At 42.0% G+C, this 14,680-nt stretch overlaps 1 protein-coding gene across 1 annotated transcript in view; it reads left to right on the forward strand.

Annotated features, from left to right (window-relative positions):
• Positions 1 to 12,724, forward strand: part of LOC311141299 (single-stranded DNA-binding protein 2-like) — a 106,227-nt gene extending 93,503 nt beyond the window's left edge. Inside the window, exons 5-16 of the mRNA XM_084176594.1 lie at positions 3,591 to 3,650; positions 4,064 to 4,127; positions 4,215 to 4,285; positions 4,527 to 4,594; positions 8,389 to 8,437; positions 8,619 to 8,654; positions 9,023 to 9,077; positions 9,400 to 9,470; positions 9,562 to 9,640; positions 9,916 to 9,944; positions 10,252 to 10,350; positions 10,697 to 12,724. Coding sequence (XP_084032720.1) covers positions 3,591 to 3,650; positions 4,064 to 4,127; positions 4,215 to 4,285; positions 4,527 to 4,594; positions 8,389 to 8,437; positions 8,619 to 8,654; positions 9,023 to 9,077; positions 9,400 to 9,470; positions 9,562 to 9,640; positions 9,916 to 9,944; positions 10,252 to 10,350; positions 10,697 to 10,726 — 711 coding nt within the window. The 3' untranslated portion in view covers positions 10,727 to 12,724. The remainder of the gene's footprint in view (positions 1 to 3,590; positions 3,651 to 4,063; positions 4,128 to 4,214; positions 4,286 to 4,526; positions 4,595 to 8,388; positions 8,438 to 8,618; positions 8,655 to 9,022; positions 9,078 to 9,399; positions 9,471 to 9,561; positions 9,641 to 9,915; positions 9,945 to 10,251; positions 10,351 to 10,696) is intronic.
• The last annotated feature ends 1,956 nt before the right edge of the window (positions 12,725 to 14,680 follow it).

The following is a 14,680-nucleotide window of genomic DNA, read 5'->3' on the forward strand; positions in this document are numbered from 1 at the left end:
GCTGAATGGGCTACAGGGAAGTATTTAACATGGCACTCAGCCGATTGCTGTGCGTCATTGCGGTGGCCACACAGTTCCTGCTGTGTTATCTGGTGTTTGTGTGTGTGTGGGTGACAGAAAAGGGTTGTCTATCAGATTAGTAACTACAGATTATGACCAACAGAACACACTGTCCTGAAGACAAGGGATTGCCATTAATGACACATTGGACAATAGTGAACGTGAGAGAGATAACCTGCCTGGTGTCGGTGGTATCTGTTCTGGCTATAGGACTTTGGTTTTGAATTGGAGCAGAATAGGCGGAATGGCTAGAGGAGTTGAGTGGGGAGTTACCATGGAACTGCAGAAAAAGGAAAATCTTCTGCTGAACTGACTGGATTGAAATGGAATTGACATCATCCCTGCTAGTTGTTCTTATAACAGTGCCTGTCTTCTATCCCCATGTCCCTCCATAGACCCTCCTACCAGCTGCATAAGATGGTAGATTAGCTGTGTTAGACGGTCATGTCAAGAGGAGAGCATTAACTGTGTGTGTGTGCTGGTTGGGCTAGAGGAGGCTACCTGTACTTCATCCTCTTACAACAACACTACATGCTCACAGAGGCTAATTCAATCGTCTTTCCATTTGTGTATGTTTTAACAATACAGGGACCTGATGCTCTGTAGCTAGGAGTTGATTTGATTTTGTGTACGTGTGTGTGCATGCCAGTGTGTGTTGGTGCACAGGTGTTTGTATGTGTGTCTGGGCACTATGAGCCTCCTCTCTTAGGCAGTCAGTCTCTCCATTACATTAGTCAGTCGGCTGTGAGTGCATTGATTAAATGTCATTAATAGTCAAACTCAGTAGCTCACGTCTGACACTAAGATCAATAGCCTTCGTGGCAATTTTTCAGATCAGCTTTTCAGAAAACTCAAACTTGAGTCAAAACACACCCTTTTCCACCACCTCCTGGTCCCCTGATCCTTGCTGAAAATCAATCATTGTTGTTTGAAGCTGTCTTTGAAGATGATTTCTTGTCAAGGCCAATCAGGGTCTGAGACAGAGCAGACTAGTTCCTCCCTGAGATTCTTACAGAGGCCATACTGAATGATCAACACATGCCTGTGCAGCATTGAATCAACAAACAAACTAGCCACAACACAGGCACTCACTGGCAGAAACACACATGCACACACACCCCAACTGGCTCCATAGTCCATATTGATTCATGTCTTTTGACTTACTTTAATTTACTCAGTTCTTTGCTCTTTTGCTCATTCACAAATAAATGTAATAATATATTCATTCATTAATTTCAGTCATTCATCCATATACATTTATATTATTTATTAGACTCTGCTATTCTCTTTTTACCTTTTCAAGGGCTGAAATACACTTGGGCTGAAATACACATAAGATAATGAGAAACATAATAGTACATGATCATCTCTGTGTTGTAAAGTCAATGCCCATTTCATTTGGATCCAAACGGAGAGGAAAGCAGGTAGCAGAGGGACTGGATGTAAACTGGATGTCACTGCTCCCTAGTGGTATGTTATGGAACGGCCACCTAGTGGTGTGTTATGGTACTGCTCCAAAGTGGTGTGTTATGTACTGCCACCTAGTGGTGTGTTATGGTACTGCTCCAAAGTGGTGTGTTATGTACTGCTCCCTAGTGGTGTGTTATGGTACTGCTTCCCTGAAGCTCACATCATTGGCTGGGTTTGGTTCAGTAGCGGTGCTTGGGTAAAATCCCTGTGGAAGCCAAGCCAGTAAAAAAGCCATATTACAACGTATGTTGTGATAATTGTGTTGTTTGCTCTACAACCTATGTTGTGATAATTGCGTTATTTGCTCTATAACCCATTCGTTCATACGCCACCGTGATATACAATAAGGCCGAGACAACAAAAAGACAAAAGTCACACGATCGCGGAATAAATTAAACTACACATTTGTTTTTTACATCAATAAACCGGAGAGCAGCATCTGTCCGGTGAAGTCCACAAAGCAAATATTGCATGTAACAAACAGTTATATGACCTACAGCGTGGTCAGGCAAGTTCATGATTTCGACAGTTTACTAAACAATTACTGATTTAGAACCACGGAGTTACCGCAAGTCAGCACAAAGACAACAGGAGCACTGCCTCCGTTATTCCAGCACCATTTCAACTTAAACATTTAAACATCATCAAATCAACTAGGCTATAATACAGTGAAAACAAACTTAAAGAGACCAAAAACAATTTAGTCTAATCAATGTTGCTAAATATCATGTGGCTGTCCATGGTACTGATTTGTGTGCGTGCGTGCTTAAGTCAAACATTTTGACTCATCCTACTTGTAGACCAGTTGAACGCCAATGCCATCCTCCTCTCTTTCATGTTGGCAAAATGGTCTATGGCTCTGTCATACAGTACGCTTTTAGTTTTTGTTATCATAGGCTACCTAGCTAAAATATCTTGCTAGCCTAACTTCCTCCCATGGGCAACAATGAACCAGCTAAGTAAGCTAGCTAGTTAACGTGAGCCTAGTCTACATCTAGGTTACATATTGAACTTCAATTGTCTCAGGCCAGTGGCACAATGTATTAATGTATGGCTAGATCAGAATCACCGTCATAATCAGAGAATGTACAGAGAATGTACAAAGAATTAAGTCAAAACCACAATTCCAAATCCCCATCTCCATCCATGTCTTAGGAAAAGGCTGATTTAGCAAGCTAGCTACTGCAGGACAACAACAAAAGCAGACCAGAAACAGAAACATAAAAAATGAATAAATACGTTTTTCTGACAATGACGTTTGAGTTGGATGTGATTTGATTGGTGTGAAGCCAGATCCAAACTGGCCTCCCTTGGTGGGCGTTTTGCTGCACCAGGACAACCCAAAGTTGAGCTCAGCTCAATGCTGATTGGCTAATTATTTTATACTTTTTTTAATCAAGGGAGGCCAAATGTTTGCTGGCATCAATCAATCAAATGTTATGGCGGCAACATGTCATACTCTTTCGGTCCAGACAGCATCAAATACATGGGCTACACATACTGAGACAGAGGGGCGCTGTTTCCCTTGCTCTGATGACTTCTCCGGTGAGATTCAGCCACTTGCAAATTGAAGGGAAATTATGAAAACACAGAGAGATGAAATATTAATTATTTTATCATTTTTATTTTTGTATTGGTCAAATATTTGGGGAAGCCTAGCTTCCCATGGCATCCATGAATACACGCCACTGGTTTGGTTTAGTTTGAATTGACCCCAACATTTATGGGACAGTTCATTGTGTGTGGTGTAGACATTGGATAGCAGACACAGACAATAGCAACATTATATTTCAATCACAGAACACACACGTTAGTCCTACAGGAAACACACTGATAGTCTGAAACATACACATAGTAGTTAGTCATGGGAGTGTGGAAGTGTCATGACTGACTGTCATACTAACATTGTTAGCATTCATTATCATATACTTTATCTCTTTCCATAGGTCTTTATCTTTCCCCCTAACTCTATCTTCCTCTATCCCCCGCTCTCTTTGTATGTGTACTGGTATGTGTGTGCATGCTTGTAACCCTGTTTGTGTGTGTGTGTACCTTCACAGACGTTCATGTCACCTCGTTACCCTGGTGGGCCCAGACCTCCCCTCAGAATACCCAATCAGGTAAGATCACTGATGCACAGACACCCTCCTCAGGTTACAATAGGATATAATATTAATAATAATATGCCATTTAGCAGACGCTTTTATCCAAAGCGACTTACAGTCATGCGTGCATACATTTTTGTGTATGGGTGGTCCCGGGGATCGAACCCACTACCTTGGCGTTACAAGCGCCGTGCTCTACCAGTTGAGCTACAGAGGACCACTATGTACCCTCATCTTCTTTATTCCCCTTCACTTATATCTGCTTCTCTATACCTTATTTGACTACATTATATTGTCTTGTCTTACCCTCTTTGACCGTGTTTGGACATGATTGTGTGTATAGCTCCTTAGCTTTAGTATATGTTAGTGATGTTGCGTTATTTTCTGTGATGATGATGATGATGATGATGATGATGATTTCGGCTCAGGCAATGGGGGTCCATGGTAACCAGCCTATGCTACCCAGCGGAATGGACCCCACGAGACAACAAGGTGTGTGTCACACATACACACCACAGACTCTTACTCACATACACACACATACATGGGCTGAGAGCTGATGGCTCTCTGTTTCTTCAGGGCATCCAAATATGGGCGGGCCCATGCAGCGAATTACTCCACCCAGAGGGATGGTCCCTCTTGGGCCACAGGTATGTGATTGGATGAAATCTCCAGGTTTGCGTAAGTTTAAACTCCTTCTGTCACATTTGCAGATGTTTGGTTGTTTGTGTTTGTAGGTGGGTGGGTGAATATATTTGTGTTTATGTATTTGTATACATGTGTGTTAGTATACTATGGTTGTATTTCTACTCTCCACCTGTGGATCCTGTTTGATGTGTGTACATTAGTTTACAGTAGTTTGACCTTTGACCTTGGGTTTCTCTTTTCCAGAACTACGGTGGAGGGATGAGACCTCCTCTAAATGCACTCGTCGGCCCTGGGATGCCTGGCATGAACATGTGAGCACTCTGTCATCAACACACACACACACACATACACACACTACACTACACGCACAACCACACATACAGTGCCTTCGGAAAGTATTCAGACCCCTTGACTTTTTTCACATTTTGTTACGTTACAGCTTTATTCTAAAATTGATTAAATTGTTTTTTTCCTCATCAATCTACAAAAAATACCCTATAATGACAAAGCAAAAACGTTTTTTAAAATTGTTATTAATACATTTACATAAGTATTCAGACCTTTTACTTAGTACTTTGTTGAAGCACCTTTGGCAGCAATTACAGCATCGTGTCTTCTTGGGTATGATGCTGCAAGCTTGGCACACCTGTATTTGGGGAGTTTCTCCCATTCTTCTCTGCAGATCCTCTCAAGCTCTGTCAGGTTGGATGGGGAGCGTCACTGCACAGCTATTTTCAGGTCTCTCCAGAGATGTTAGATTGGGTTCAATTCCGGGCTCTGGCTGTGCCACTCAAGGACATTCAGAGACTTGTCCCGAAGCCACTCCTGCGTTGTCTTGGCTGTGTGCTTAGGGTCGTTGTCCTGTTGGAAGGTGAAACTTCACCCCAGTCTGTAGTCCTGAGCGCTCTGGAGCAGGTTTTCATCAAGGATCTCTCTATCCTTTGCTCCGTTCATCTTTCCCTCGATCCTGACTAGTCTCCCAGTCCCTGCCGCTGAAAAACATCCCCACAGCATGATGCTGCCACCACCATGCTTCACCGTAGGGATGGTGCCAGGTTTCCTCCAGATGTGACGCTTGGCATTCAGGCCAAGGAGTTCAATCTTTGTTTCATCAGACCAGAGAATCTTGTTTCTCATGGTCAGACCAGAGAATCTTGTTTCTCATGGTCTGAGAGTCTTTAGGTGCCTTTCGGCAAACTCCAAGTGGGCTGTCATGTGCCTTTTACTGAGGAGTGGCTTCCGTCTGGCCACTCTACCATAAATGTCTGATTGGTGGAATGCTGCAGAGATGGTTGTCCTTCTGGAAGGTTCTCCCATCTCCACAGAGGAACTCTGGAGCTCTGTCAGAGTGACCATCGGGTTCTTGGTCACCTCCCTGACCAAGGCCCTTCTCCCCCGATTGCTCAGTTTGGCCGGGCAGCCAGCTCTAGGAAGAGTCTTGGTGGTTCTAAACTTCTTCGATTTAAGAATGATGGAGGCCACTGTGTTCTTAGGGACCTTCAATGCTGCAGACATTTTTTGGTACCCTTCCCCAGATCTGTGCCTAGACACAATCCTGTCTCGGAGCTCTACGGACAATTCCTTCGACCTCATGGCTTGGTTTTTGCTCTGACATGCACTGTCAACTGTGGGACCTTATATAGACAGGTGTGTGCCTTTTCAAATATAATATAATATAATATAATATGCCATTTAGCAGACGCTTTTATCCAAAGCGACTTACAGTCATGCGTGCATACATTTTTGTGTATAGGTGGTCCCGGGGATCGAACCCACTACCTTGGCGTTACAAGCGCCGTGCTCTACCAAATCATGTCCTATCAATTGAATTTACCACAGGTGGACTCCAATCAAGTTGTAGAAACATCTCAAGGATGATCAATGGAAACAGGATGCACCTGAGCTCATTTTCGAGTATCATAGCAAAGGATCTGAATACTTATTTTTTAAATATACATTTGCAAAAAAATAAAAATAAACTGTTTTTGCTTTGTCATTATGGAGTATTGTGTGTAGATTGCTGAGGAAATATTTTTAAATCCATTTTAGAATAAGGCTGTAACGGAACAAAATGTGGAAAAGGTCAAGGGGTCTGAATATTTTCCGAAGGCACTGTACATACAGTGGGGGAAAAAAGTATTTAGTCAGCCACCAATTGTGCAAGTTCTCCCACCTTAAAAAGATGAGAGAGGCCTGTAATTTTCATCATAGGTACACATCAACTATGACAGACAAAATGAGAAGAAAAAAATCCAGAAAATCACATTGTAGGATTTTTAGTGAATTTATTTGCAAATTATGGTGGAAAATAAGTATTTGGTCAATAACAAAAGTTTCTCAATACTTTGTTATATACCATTTGTTGGCAATGACACAGGTCAAACGTTTTCTGTAAGTCTTCACAAGGTTTTCACACACTGTTGCTGGTATTTTGGCCCATTCCTCCATGCAGATCTCCTCTAGAGCAGTGATGTTTTGGGGCTGTCGCTGGGCAACACGGACTTTCAACTCCCTCCAAAGATTTTCTATGGGGTTGAGATCTGGAGACTGGCTAGGCCACCCCAGGACCTTGAAATGCTTCTTACGAAGCCACTCCTTCGTTGCCCGGGCGGTGTGTTTGGGATCATTGTCATGCTGAAAGACCCAGCCACGTTTCATCTTCAATGCCCTTGCTGATGGAAGGAGGTTTTCACTCAAAATCTCACGATACATGGCCCCATTCATTCTTTCCTTTACACGGATCAGTTGTCCTGGTCCCTTTGCAGAAAAACAGCCCCAAAGCATGATGTTTCCACCCCCATGCTTCACAGTAGGTATGGTGTTCTTTGGATGCAACTCAGCATTCTTTGTCCTCCAAACACGACGAGTTGAGTTTTTACCAAAAAGTTATATTTTGGTTTCATCTGACCATATGACATTCTCCCAATCCTCTTCTGGATCATCCAAATGCACTCTAGCAAACTTCAGACGGGCCTGGACATGTACTGGCTTAAGCAGGGGGACACGTCTTGCACTGCAGGATTTGAGTCCCTGGCGGCGTAGTGTGTTACTGATGGTAGGCTTTGTTACTTTGGTCCCAGCTCTCTGCAGGTCATTCACTAGGTCCCCCGTGTGGTTCTGGGATTTTTGCTCACCGTTCTTGTGATCATTTTGACCCCACGGGGTGAGATCTTGCGTGGAGCCCCAGATCGAGGGAGATTATCAGTGGTCTTGTATGTCTTCCATTTCCTAATAATTGCTCCCACAGTTGATTTCTTCAAACCAAGCTGCTTACCTATTGCAGATTCAGTCTTCCCAGCCTGGTGCAGGTCTACAATTTTGTTTCTGGTGTCCTTTGACAGCTCTTTGGTCTTGGCCATAGTGGAGTTTGGAGTGTGACTGTTTGAGGTTGTGGACAGGTGTCTTTTATACTGATAACAAGTTCAAACAGGTGCCATTAATACAGGTAACGAGTGGAGGACAGAGGAGCCTCTTAAAGAATAAGTTACAGGTCTGTGAGAGCCAGAAATCTTGCTTGTTTTTAGGTGACCAAATACTTACTTTCCACCATAATTTGCAAATGAATTCATAAAAAATCTTACAATGTGATTTTCTGGATTTTGTTTTCTCATTTTGTCTGTCATAGTTGACGTGTACCTATGATGAAAATTACAGGCCTCTCTCATCTTTTTAAGTGGGAGAACTTGCACAATTGGTGGCTGACTAAATACTTTTTTTCCCCACTGTACATACACACACTAGATAACAAAAACACGTGCACCCACACACAATGAACAGACACAGCACTGTAAACATACAATGCACACCATCCTTTTGCTCTTCACCCCCAAAGGATTTGGTTATGCAAGAGTTCTATAAAAACAATAATTCCTCAATCCCTCACTAGATACAATCACTGCCCTCAGAGCTGATTATGATTGGATGTGCTGTCCTCGCTTTGCGCTCCTCTCTTCATTTCTCTGGCCTCTAAATGATGTGTTCTTGCCAAGACTGTTGACGGGAAATAGAACAACCCAGAAGGACTGTGTAAGAACAGAGCGAACTAAAATGTGTGTGTGTGTGTGTGTGTGTGTCGGGGGTGTGTGGGTGGGTGGGTGTATTCTAGGGGCCCTGGTGGGGGTAGACCTTGGCCAAATCCTCAAAACGCCAACTCAGTGAGTAACCAGAAAAACAAACTTTAACACAACCACCAAGACAGATACCTAAATATACTACAATAACAATAAAACAGTAAATACATTAAAAAAAAAAAAATTTACATACATTTCCCGAAGAGAGGATTTGAATAAAGATACATTTTATTTTCTCACGCTCTCTCTCTTTGTCTGTCTGTAGATCCCCTACTCCTCTGCGTCTCCGGGGAGTTATGTGGTATGTATATATTATGACCTTGTATATAGTATGACCCTATAGAATGCTTATTTACTCAATTGTGTTCTTCTTATTTCTTATTTTTGTATATATTGTGTGGTTTTGTTCTACCTTGTTATTTTTAGCATTACATTGTTATTGATTATGGCATTGTTGGGATTAGAGCTAGCAAGAAAAGCATTTCACTGTACTTGTGCATGTGACATTAAAACTTGATAACTATGTGACTGGAAGTTGGTTGTCTGTATTTGCCTGTTAGTTACAAGGCAGTATATAGTGTATTGTCTTTATAGATATTAGGAGCATTGTATTGTTGGTGTGTAGTAGCTGTGATGCATTAATCTCCCAATTGTCAACTCTCATTTTAGGGTCCGCCGGGAGGAGGGGGGCCACCTGGTACTCCAATAATGCCCAGCCCAGCAGGTAGCGTCTGTGTGTTTGGGGGCCTTGACCTGAGTGGGGCTAATGGATGTATGTGTGGGGTTAGACAGGGACAGGAATGCATTCACAATGTTACAAACTGACTTTAGTGAATTGGTCTGTGAAACAATTTAACTGTATATATCTGGCCTAAAGTGTGACTTTACCTGAAGTTAGTTGCCTATTTGGGTTATAGTATGTTAAAGTTTCTAGTGGGTACTTAACCTGAGGTTGTCTGATGTGTGTGTGTATGTATGCATGTGTGTGTGTGCGTGTACAGATGTATACTGTATGTATTAGTTGTGTATACTGTGTTTCCTGTCAGACTCGACTAACTCCGGTGACAACATGTACACCATGATCAACACAGTCCCCCCAGGTGGAAACAGACCAAATGTAAGACAACTTAATCTTCATTATCTGTGGGTGTGCGTGCATATGTGTGTATTTAACTGTGTATTACTGTTTGCTTGTGTTTCGGCCTTAGTTTCCAATGGGTGCTGGTGTAGACGGTCCAATGGGAGGGATGGCAGGAATGGAGCCACATCACATGAACGGATCGCTAGGTAACACTTAAGGGATCTATTCAATTTGTAAAGCTGAAGCATTTATGGAGCGTTTACCGTGAAAGCGGTCTCTGCTAAAGCAGGAACATTGCCTTTAAATTTCAATCACGCTATAAAGCTGAACTTCCGCGATGTGGATTGAATAGAGCCCTTAAACAGACACACACACGCTTTGAGCTGGTTCTTAACTCACTACACTAGTCTTTTGAAGGGCAAGTTTATGTGTTTGCTGGGACTGTATAATAGTAATGCCCTTCTTTCTCCCAACCACCCAGGGTCTGGTGACATGGATAGCCTCCCTAAGGTAAGAGAAGACTCCAACCCAACCCATACCATCAGTCATTTGCGTCAATCAATTATCAGACAGAATTTTGTAGTGTATGTGGTTGAAATATTGGTACTACCGTTAATGGTTAATCTACCCTATAGAGTATGTATGGTATACAGATAGATAGTGGGTTCGATCCCCGGGACCACCCATACACAAAAATGTATGCACGCATGACTGTAAGTCGCTTTGGATAAAAGCGTCTGCTAAATGGCATATTATTATATTATTATTATTATTATAATATATTATATTTCTCTGTTGTGTGGTTGGTCCTGATCAGAACTCTCCTGGTAACCTGAGTATGAGTAACCAGCCGGGGACCCCCAGAGATGACGGAGAGATGGGGGGCAACTTCCTCAACCCCTTTCAGAACGAGAGCGTGAGTCCATACCCGCACCCACAGAAGTTACTCAAAGTGCCAGCGACACATATTTTAGCAGGACTGAAGATTATCTTTACCAACTTTCAAAATTAACATTAGCCTACCATCTATATATTTTTTACATGGTGTTGATAATAAATATTAAAGGGCCTGGACACTGAAATGCTCCATTACCAACACAATATTTCACCAACCACCTCAGGTGTGTGCAGGGGAATTTCAGTGTGTGTGCCCTATTTGTTCATTCCATAAAAAGTGATGTGATTAGCTTCATAAGAGTATTGATAATATTTCCATAACCCCCTCTGTCCATCTCTCTCTCTCTGTCTCTCTCTCTCTGTAGTATTCTCCAAACATGACGATGAGTGTGTGAAGGCTCCGCCAGCTGGTCAGTTAGTGGTGTGGATTGGTGAAAGAGACAGGACGTGATGTAATCTTTGCCCAGTGGCTCTTCCTCTCTGTGCCCTGCCTACCAGGACAGTAGACCGAGGCCTCGTTCTTCCCCTGGCCTCTCTCTATCTGTGTTTGTTCTCTTCTTCTGTTTCCTCTCCCTTTTACACTTGTGACCTTCTACTTCGTTCATCACCTACCATCAGAGACTGTATAAAAGGAACGTCAATTCCAACAAACCAGGAAATAAAAATCTCTGTATATTTATAAATGTATGTCACTGTGCATACTCTCAGTCGTGATAACACAGAAAGATGTTCCATGCTCCACCATCTTGTGGAAAAGACACTGAAAACCCTCAAGTGTAAAGAAATCTGAGCAGATAGCTTTCTGGCCTGTCTCCCCACCTGCATTTGTTATGAGTCTTGAGATTTGATGGGCATGATGGCAACCACAGTCTATGATTGGATGAATTATATTGAGATGACAACTTCAGTCTCATTGGATATACAACAACCTGGGATAAAGCCTATTTAATGGCATCCTCCATCTCTCATTGGATGAAGATTATGGCAACCACAGTCTTTGATTGGAGAGGGGCGACAGCTTCAGTGATTTGAGATCTTCGTCCCACAATGTTTTTTAGTTTCACCTCCATACACCTGGATCTGATGTGCTATGTTGACTGCAGAGAGAGAGAGAGTGCGAGAGAGAGAGAGTGCGAGAGAGAGAGAGAGAGAGAGAGAGAGAGAGAGAGAGAGAGAGAGAGAGAGAGAGAGAGAGAGAGAGAGAGAGAGAGACAGTGAGAGAGATCATTCAGTACAGTATGGGCCATATTTTCAATTCTGTCTTTTATTGGTTGGTTGATTTTGTTTTGTGTGTTGAATGGTTTGAGAATGTACTCATGATTGTTGCGTTGTACACTGTGTAAGTGTACTGGCTGGAGAGTATTGTAAGGCTACATCTTATCATTTACTGGGAGCATCCTTATATCTATGTCTTGACCACGAGCATCAACACCTAAAAACAAATAGAGATTCACCAATCTAACAATGACACATCTGAAATGGAGAGAACAGAGAAAATGCAAGCAGTTGGTTGTCTGAAAGATAACTATTTTCTGCCTTGTCAAAAGGATGCAATGTCTGTTATGATTTTTCAAAGAATACAAGACTGTAAATCGAAATGAAAAAGGAAAACAAAAAGTTCAGCAATTGTTGACAATGGTTGTAGGGATTTTTGTGTGAAGGTATTATTAAAAACATGCATTTAAATCATTTTCTTAATTAATTTATTATTGTCATCCGGAAAAACTGTGATATTAATGTATTTTGGAGAGTATGTATACATTTTAGTAATTTAGCAGACGCTCTTATCCAGAGCAACTTACAGTTAGTGACTGCATACATTTTCATACTGGCCCCCCCGTGGGAAACGAACCCACAACCCTGGCGTTGCAAGCGCCATGCTCTACCAACTGAGCTACAGGGGACTATAGAGGCGAAATAGGTGTGTTTTGTATTATTTTAAACCTAATCCTTAGCCCATGTTAGTTTATTACGATATTATTTAGAAGTCCATGACTTGTGGATTTTACTATTCCCTCCTGTAGATCTAAATCTCACGCATCTAACTCCTCTTCTTTATGTATCTGTAACACATGGAGGGATGGACAGAAAGAGAGAATGAAAGAGAGAGGGGGAAGATGAACTAGGGGACACAAATACAGAGCCGTTTGTTTTAATGTTAGTTTAAAGTCACAAGTATGAATAATGAAAGATGCATATTTTTTTCTATGAAATTTGACAATTTACACATTTTTGGATTCCAAATGTTGGTAATGTTTGCTTCCATTTGTGATGTGTTCATTTTCTTCCTTTTTCTTTTGTTGTTTTCTTTTTACCTCTGTATGTTTTGTAAATACACTGAGAAGTACTACATGGGTTTTGAATATGCTGGTATAAAGCTTCTCTTCCCTCATTGAAAATGTCGACTCCTTGTGTATGTCTAATGTGTGTGTGTAGGCTTATGATGTGCATGCATGTGTTTACACAGGCAGCTCAATTCTATTTTTAGTTTTTTTAGTACTTTTTATCCCTTTTTTCTCCCCAATTAATTGTTACAGTCTTGTCTCATCAATGCAACTCCCCTACGGACTCGGGAGAGGCGAAGGTCGAGAGCCATGCGTACTCCGAAACACGACCTTGCCAAGCCGCACTGCTTCTTGACACACTGATCGCTTAACCCGGAAGCCAGCCGCACCAATGTGTCAGAGGAAACACTGTCCAACTGATTAGCAAAGTCAGCTTGCAGGCACCCGGCCCACCACAAGGAGTCGCTAGAGCACGATGGGACAAGGAAATCCCCGCAGGCCAAACCCTCCCCTAACCCGGGGGACGCTGGGCCAATTGTGCGCCGCCTCATGGGTCTCCCGGTCACGGCCGGCTGTGACACAGCCTGTGATGCAGTGCCTTAGACCACTGCACCACTCGGGAGGCCTAGGCAGCCCAATTCTGATATTTTTTGGGTCTTTTGACCAATCACGTCAGATCTTTTCAAATCAGATCTTTTTCAGAGCTGATCTGGTTGGTCAACAAAAAAAAGATCAGATTTGGGCTGCCTGTCTAAACGCAGCTAATTATGTGCATGTGTCTGTCAACAACAACAGCAGTACACCACTTCCCAGTGAGCTAAATTATATACATTTGCTTTTTCAAAAGGGTAGGAAGCATGAGTTTTTACTCACCAATGTAACAACACAGTGTGGTCAAAGACTTACCTATAAGTACAAACAAGTATGTTTGTAGAAGGCCTGCTGCTAATCAGATGGGGGGAGGAGAGGAGGTATGGGGCACACGTGGGTTACTGGGGGTGCCCTGCCTTGATTGGCTAACTGATTAATATTTATTTTTACTGCATAATAAATAAATGTGACTGGTCAATTGTGTGAGTAAGGGGCTAGGCCCAAGCCTATAGGGGGCCCAAGAGTGGCTATAAAATAAAATAATATGATTTCTGTATCCTGCCCTGATCATACCTGCTTGCTCTAATTGTGTAGTACTTCGTCTGTTCTCCTTTTTGTGTGTTCTCTGTGAAGTAGGCTATGGGAGTTTTGTAACTTTTTCCCACCTTGGCTTAGTCCTAGCGCGCTAGCTGACAGACATCTGGAATCTATGTATTTTGGATTTCCCTGACTCTCCCTCGGCCTAATGAAGCGCCCGCCTCCCCCTCACTTTGGTAGCTAACTCAGACTGCATTCTTTTAAAAGTTTTACCATCGGATGGGCCCCAGCCATCAATCTGTAAGTCTCTGCTCTCTCTTTGCTTTTAATCTGTGATGGAATTTAAAATCACATCAAAAACATATCATCAAAACATTATGTGCTTTTAAAACACCTCCCTGTGATTGATCAATTTGAAGAAAGAAGTTCAACAATAGGTTGAAACTGAGTGGAAAACATGGTCGTTGACATTGTGGATGTTGTTTCAAAGCCTAACAACGAAATTGACAGCACTTTCTAAGGTGATGATTAATTCAAAACAACTATATGTATGTTAGAGTTTATGCATAAGCATAGGCCTATATATGAGCCCAAGTTCGAAAAAGAAACATGAATTAAAATAATGGTTGTGCCGTTATAAAATACATAGCCAACCACATATTACACATGGCAGAAAAACATTTAAAAAATACTGATTTAAGATATATTTGTTACATAATTGGTCTAGCCTAAATTAAACAAATTCAGATTTAGCATACAATTATAGTGAATTTGTTTTAGATTTTGAATAGCCTAATAGGGAATTTTTGTTATTTTCATAATTAATAGACACACTACCTTTAGCTACAGAATATCTCACCAGCTACAGAATATCTCACCACCGTGAGTTTCCATCTCCTCCCTTCTCGCCTTCATTCCTTTCTCAAGCGCGCAGAG

This window comes from Coregonus lavaretus (genome assembly GCF_964263955.1).
Source record: "Coregonus lavaretus genome assembly, chromosome: 14".
Taxonomy (NCBI): domain Eukaryota; kingdom Metazoa; phylum Chordata; class Actinopteri; order Salmoniformes; family Salmonidae; genus Coregonus; species Coregonus lavaretus.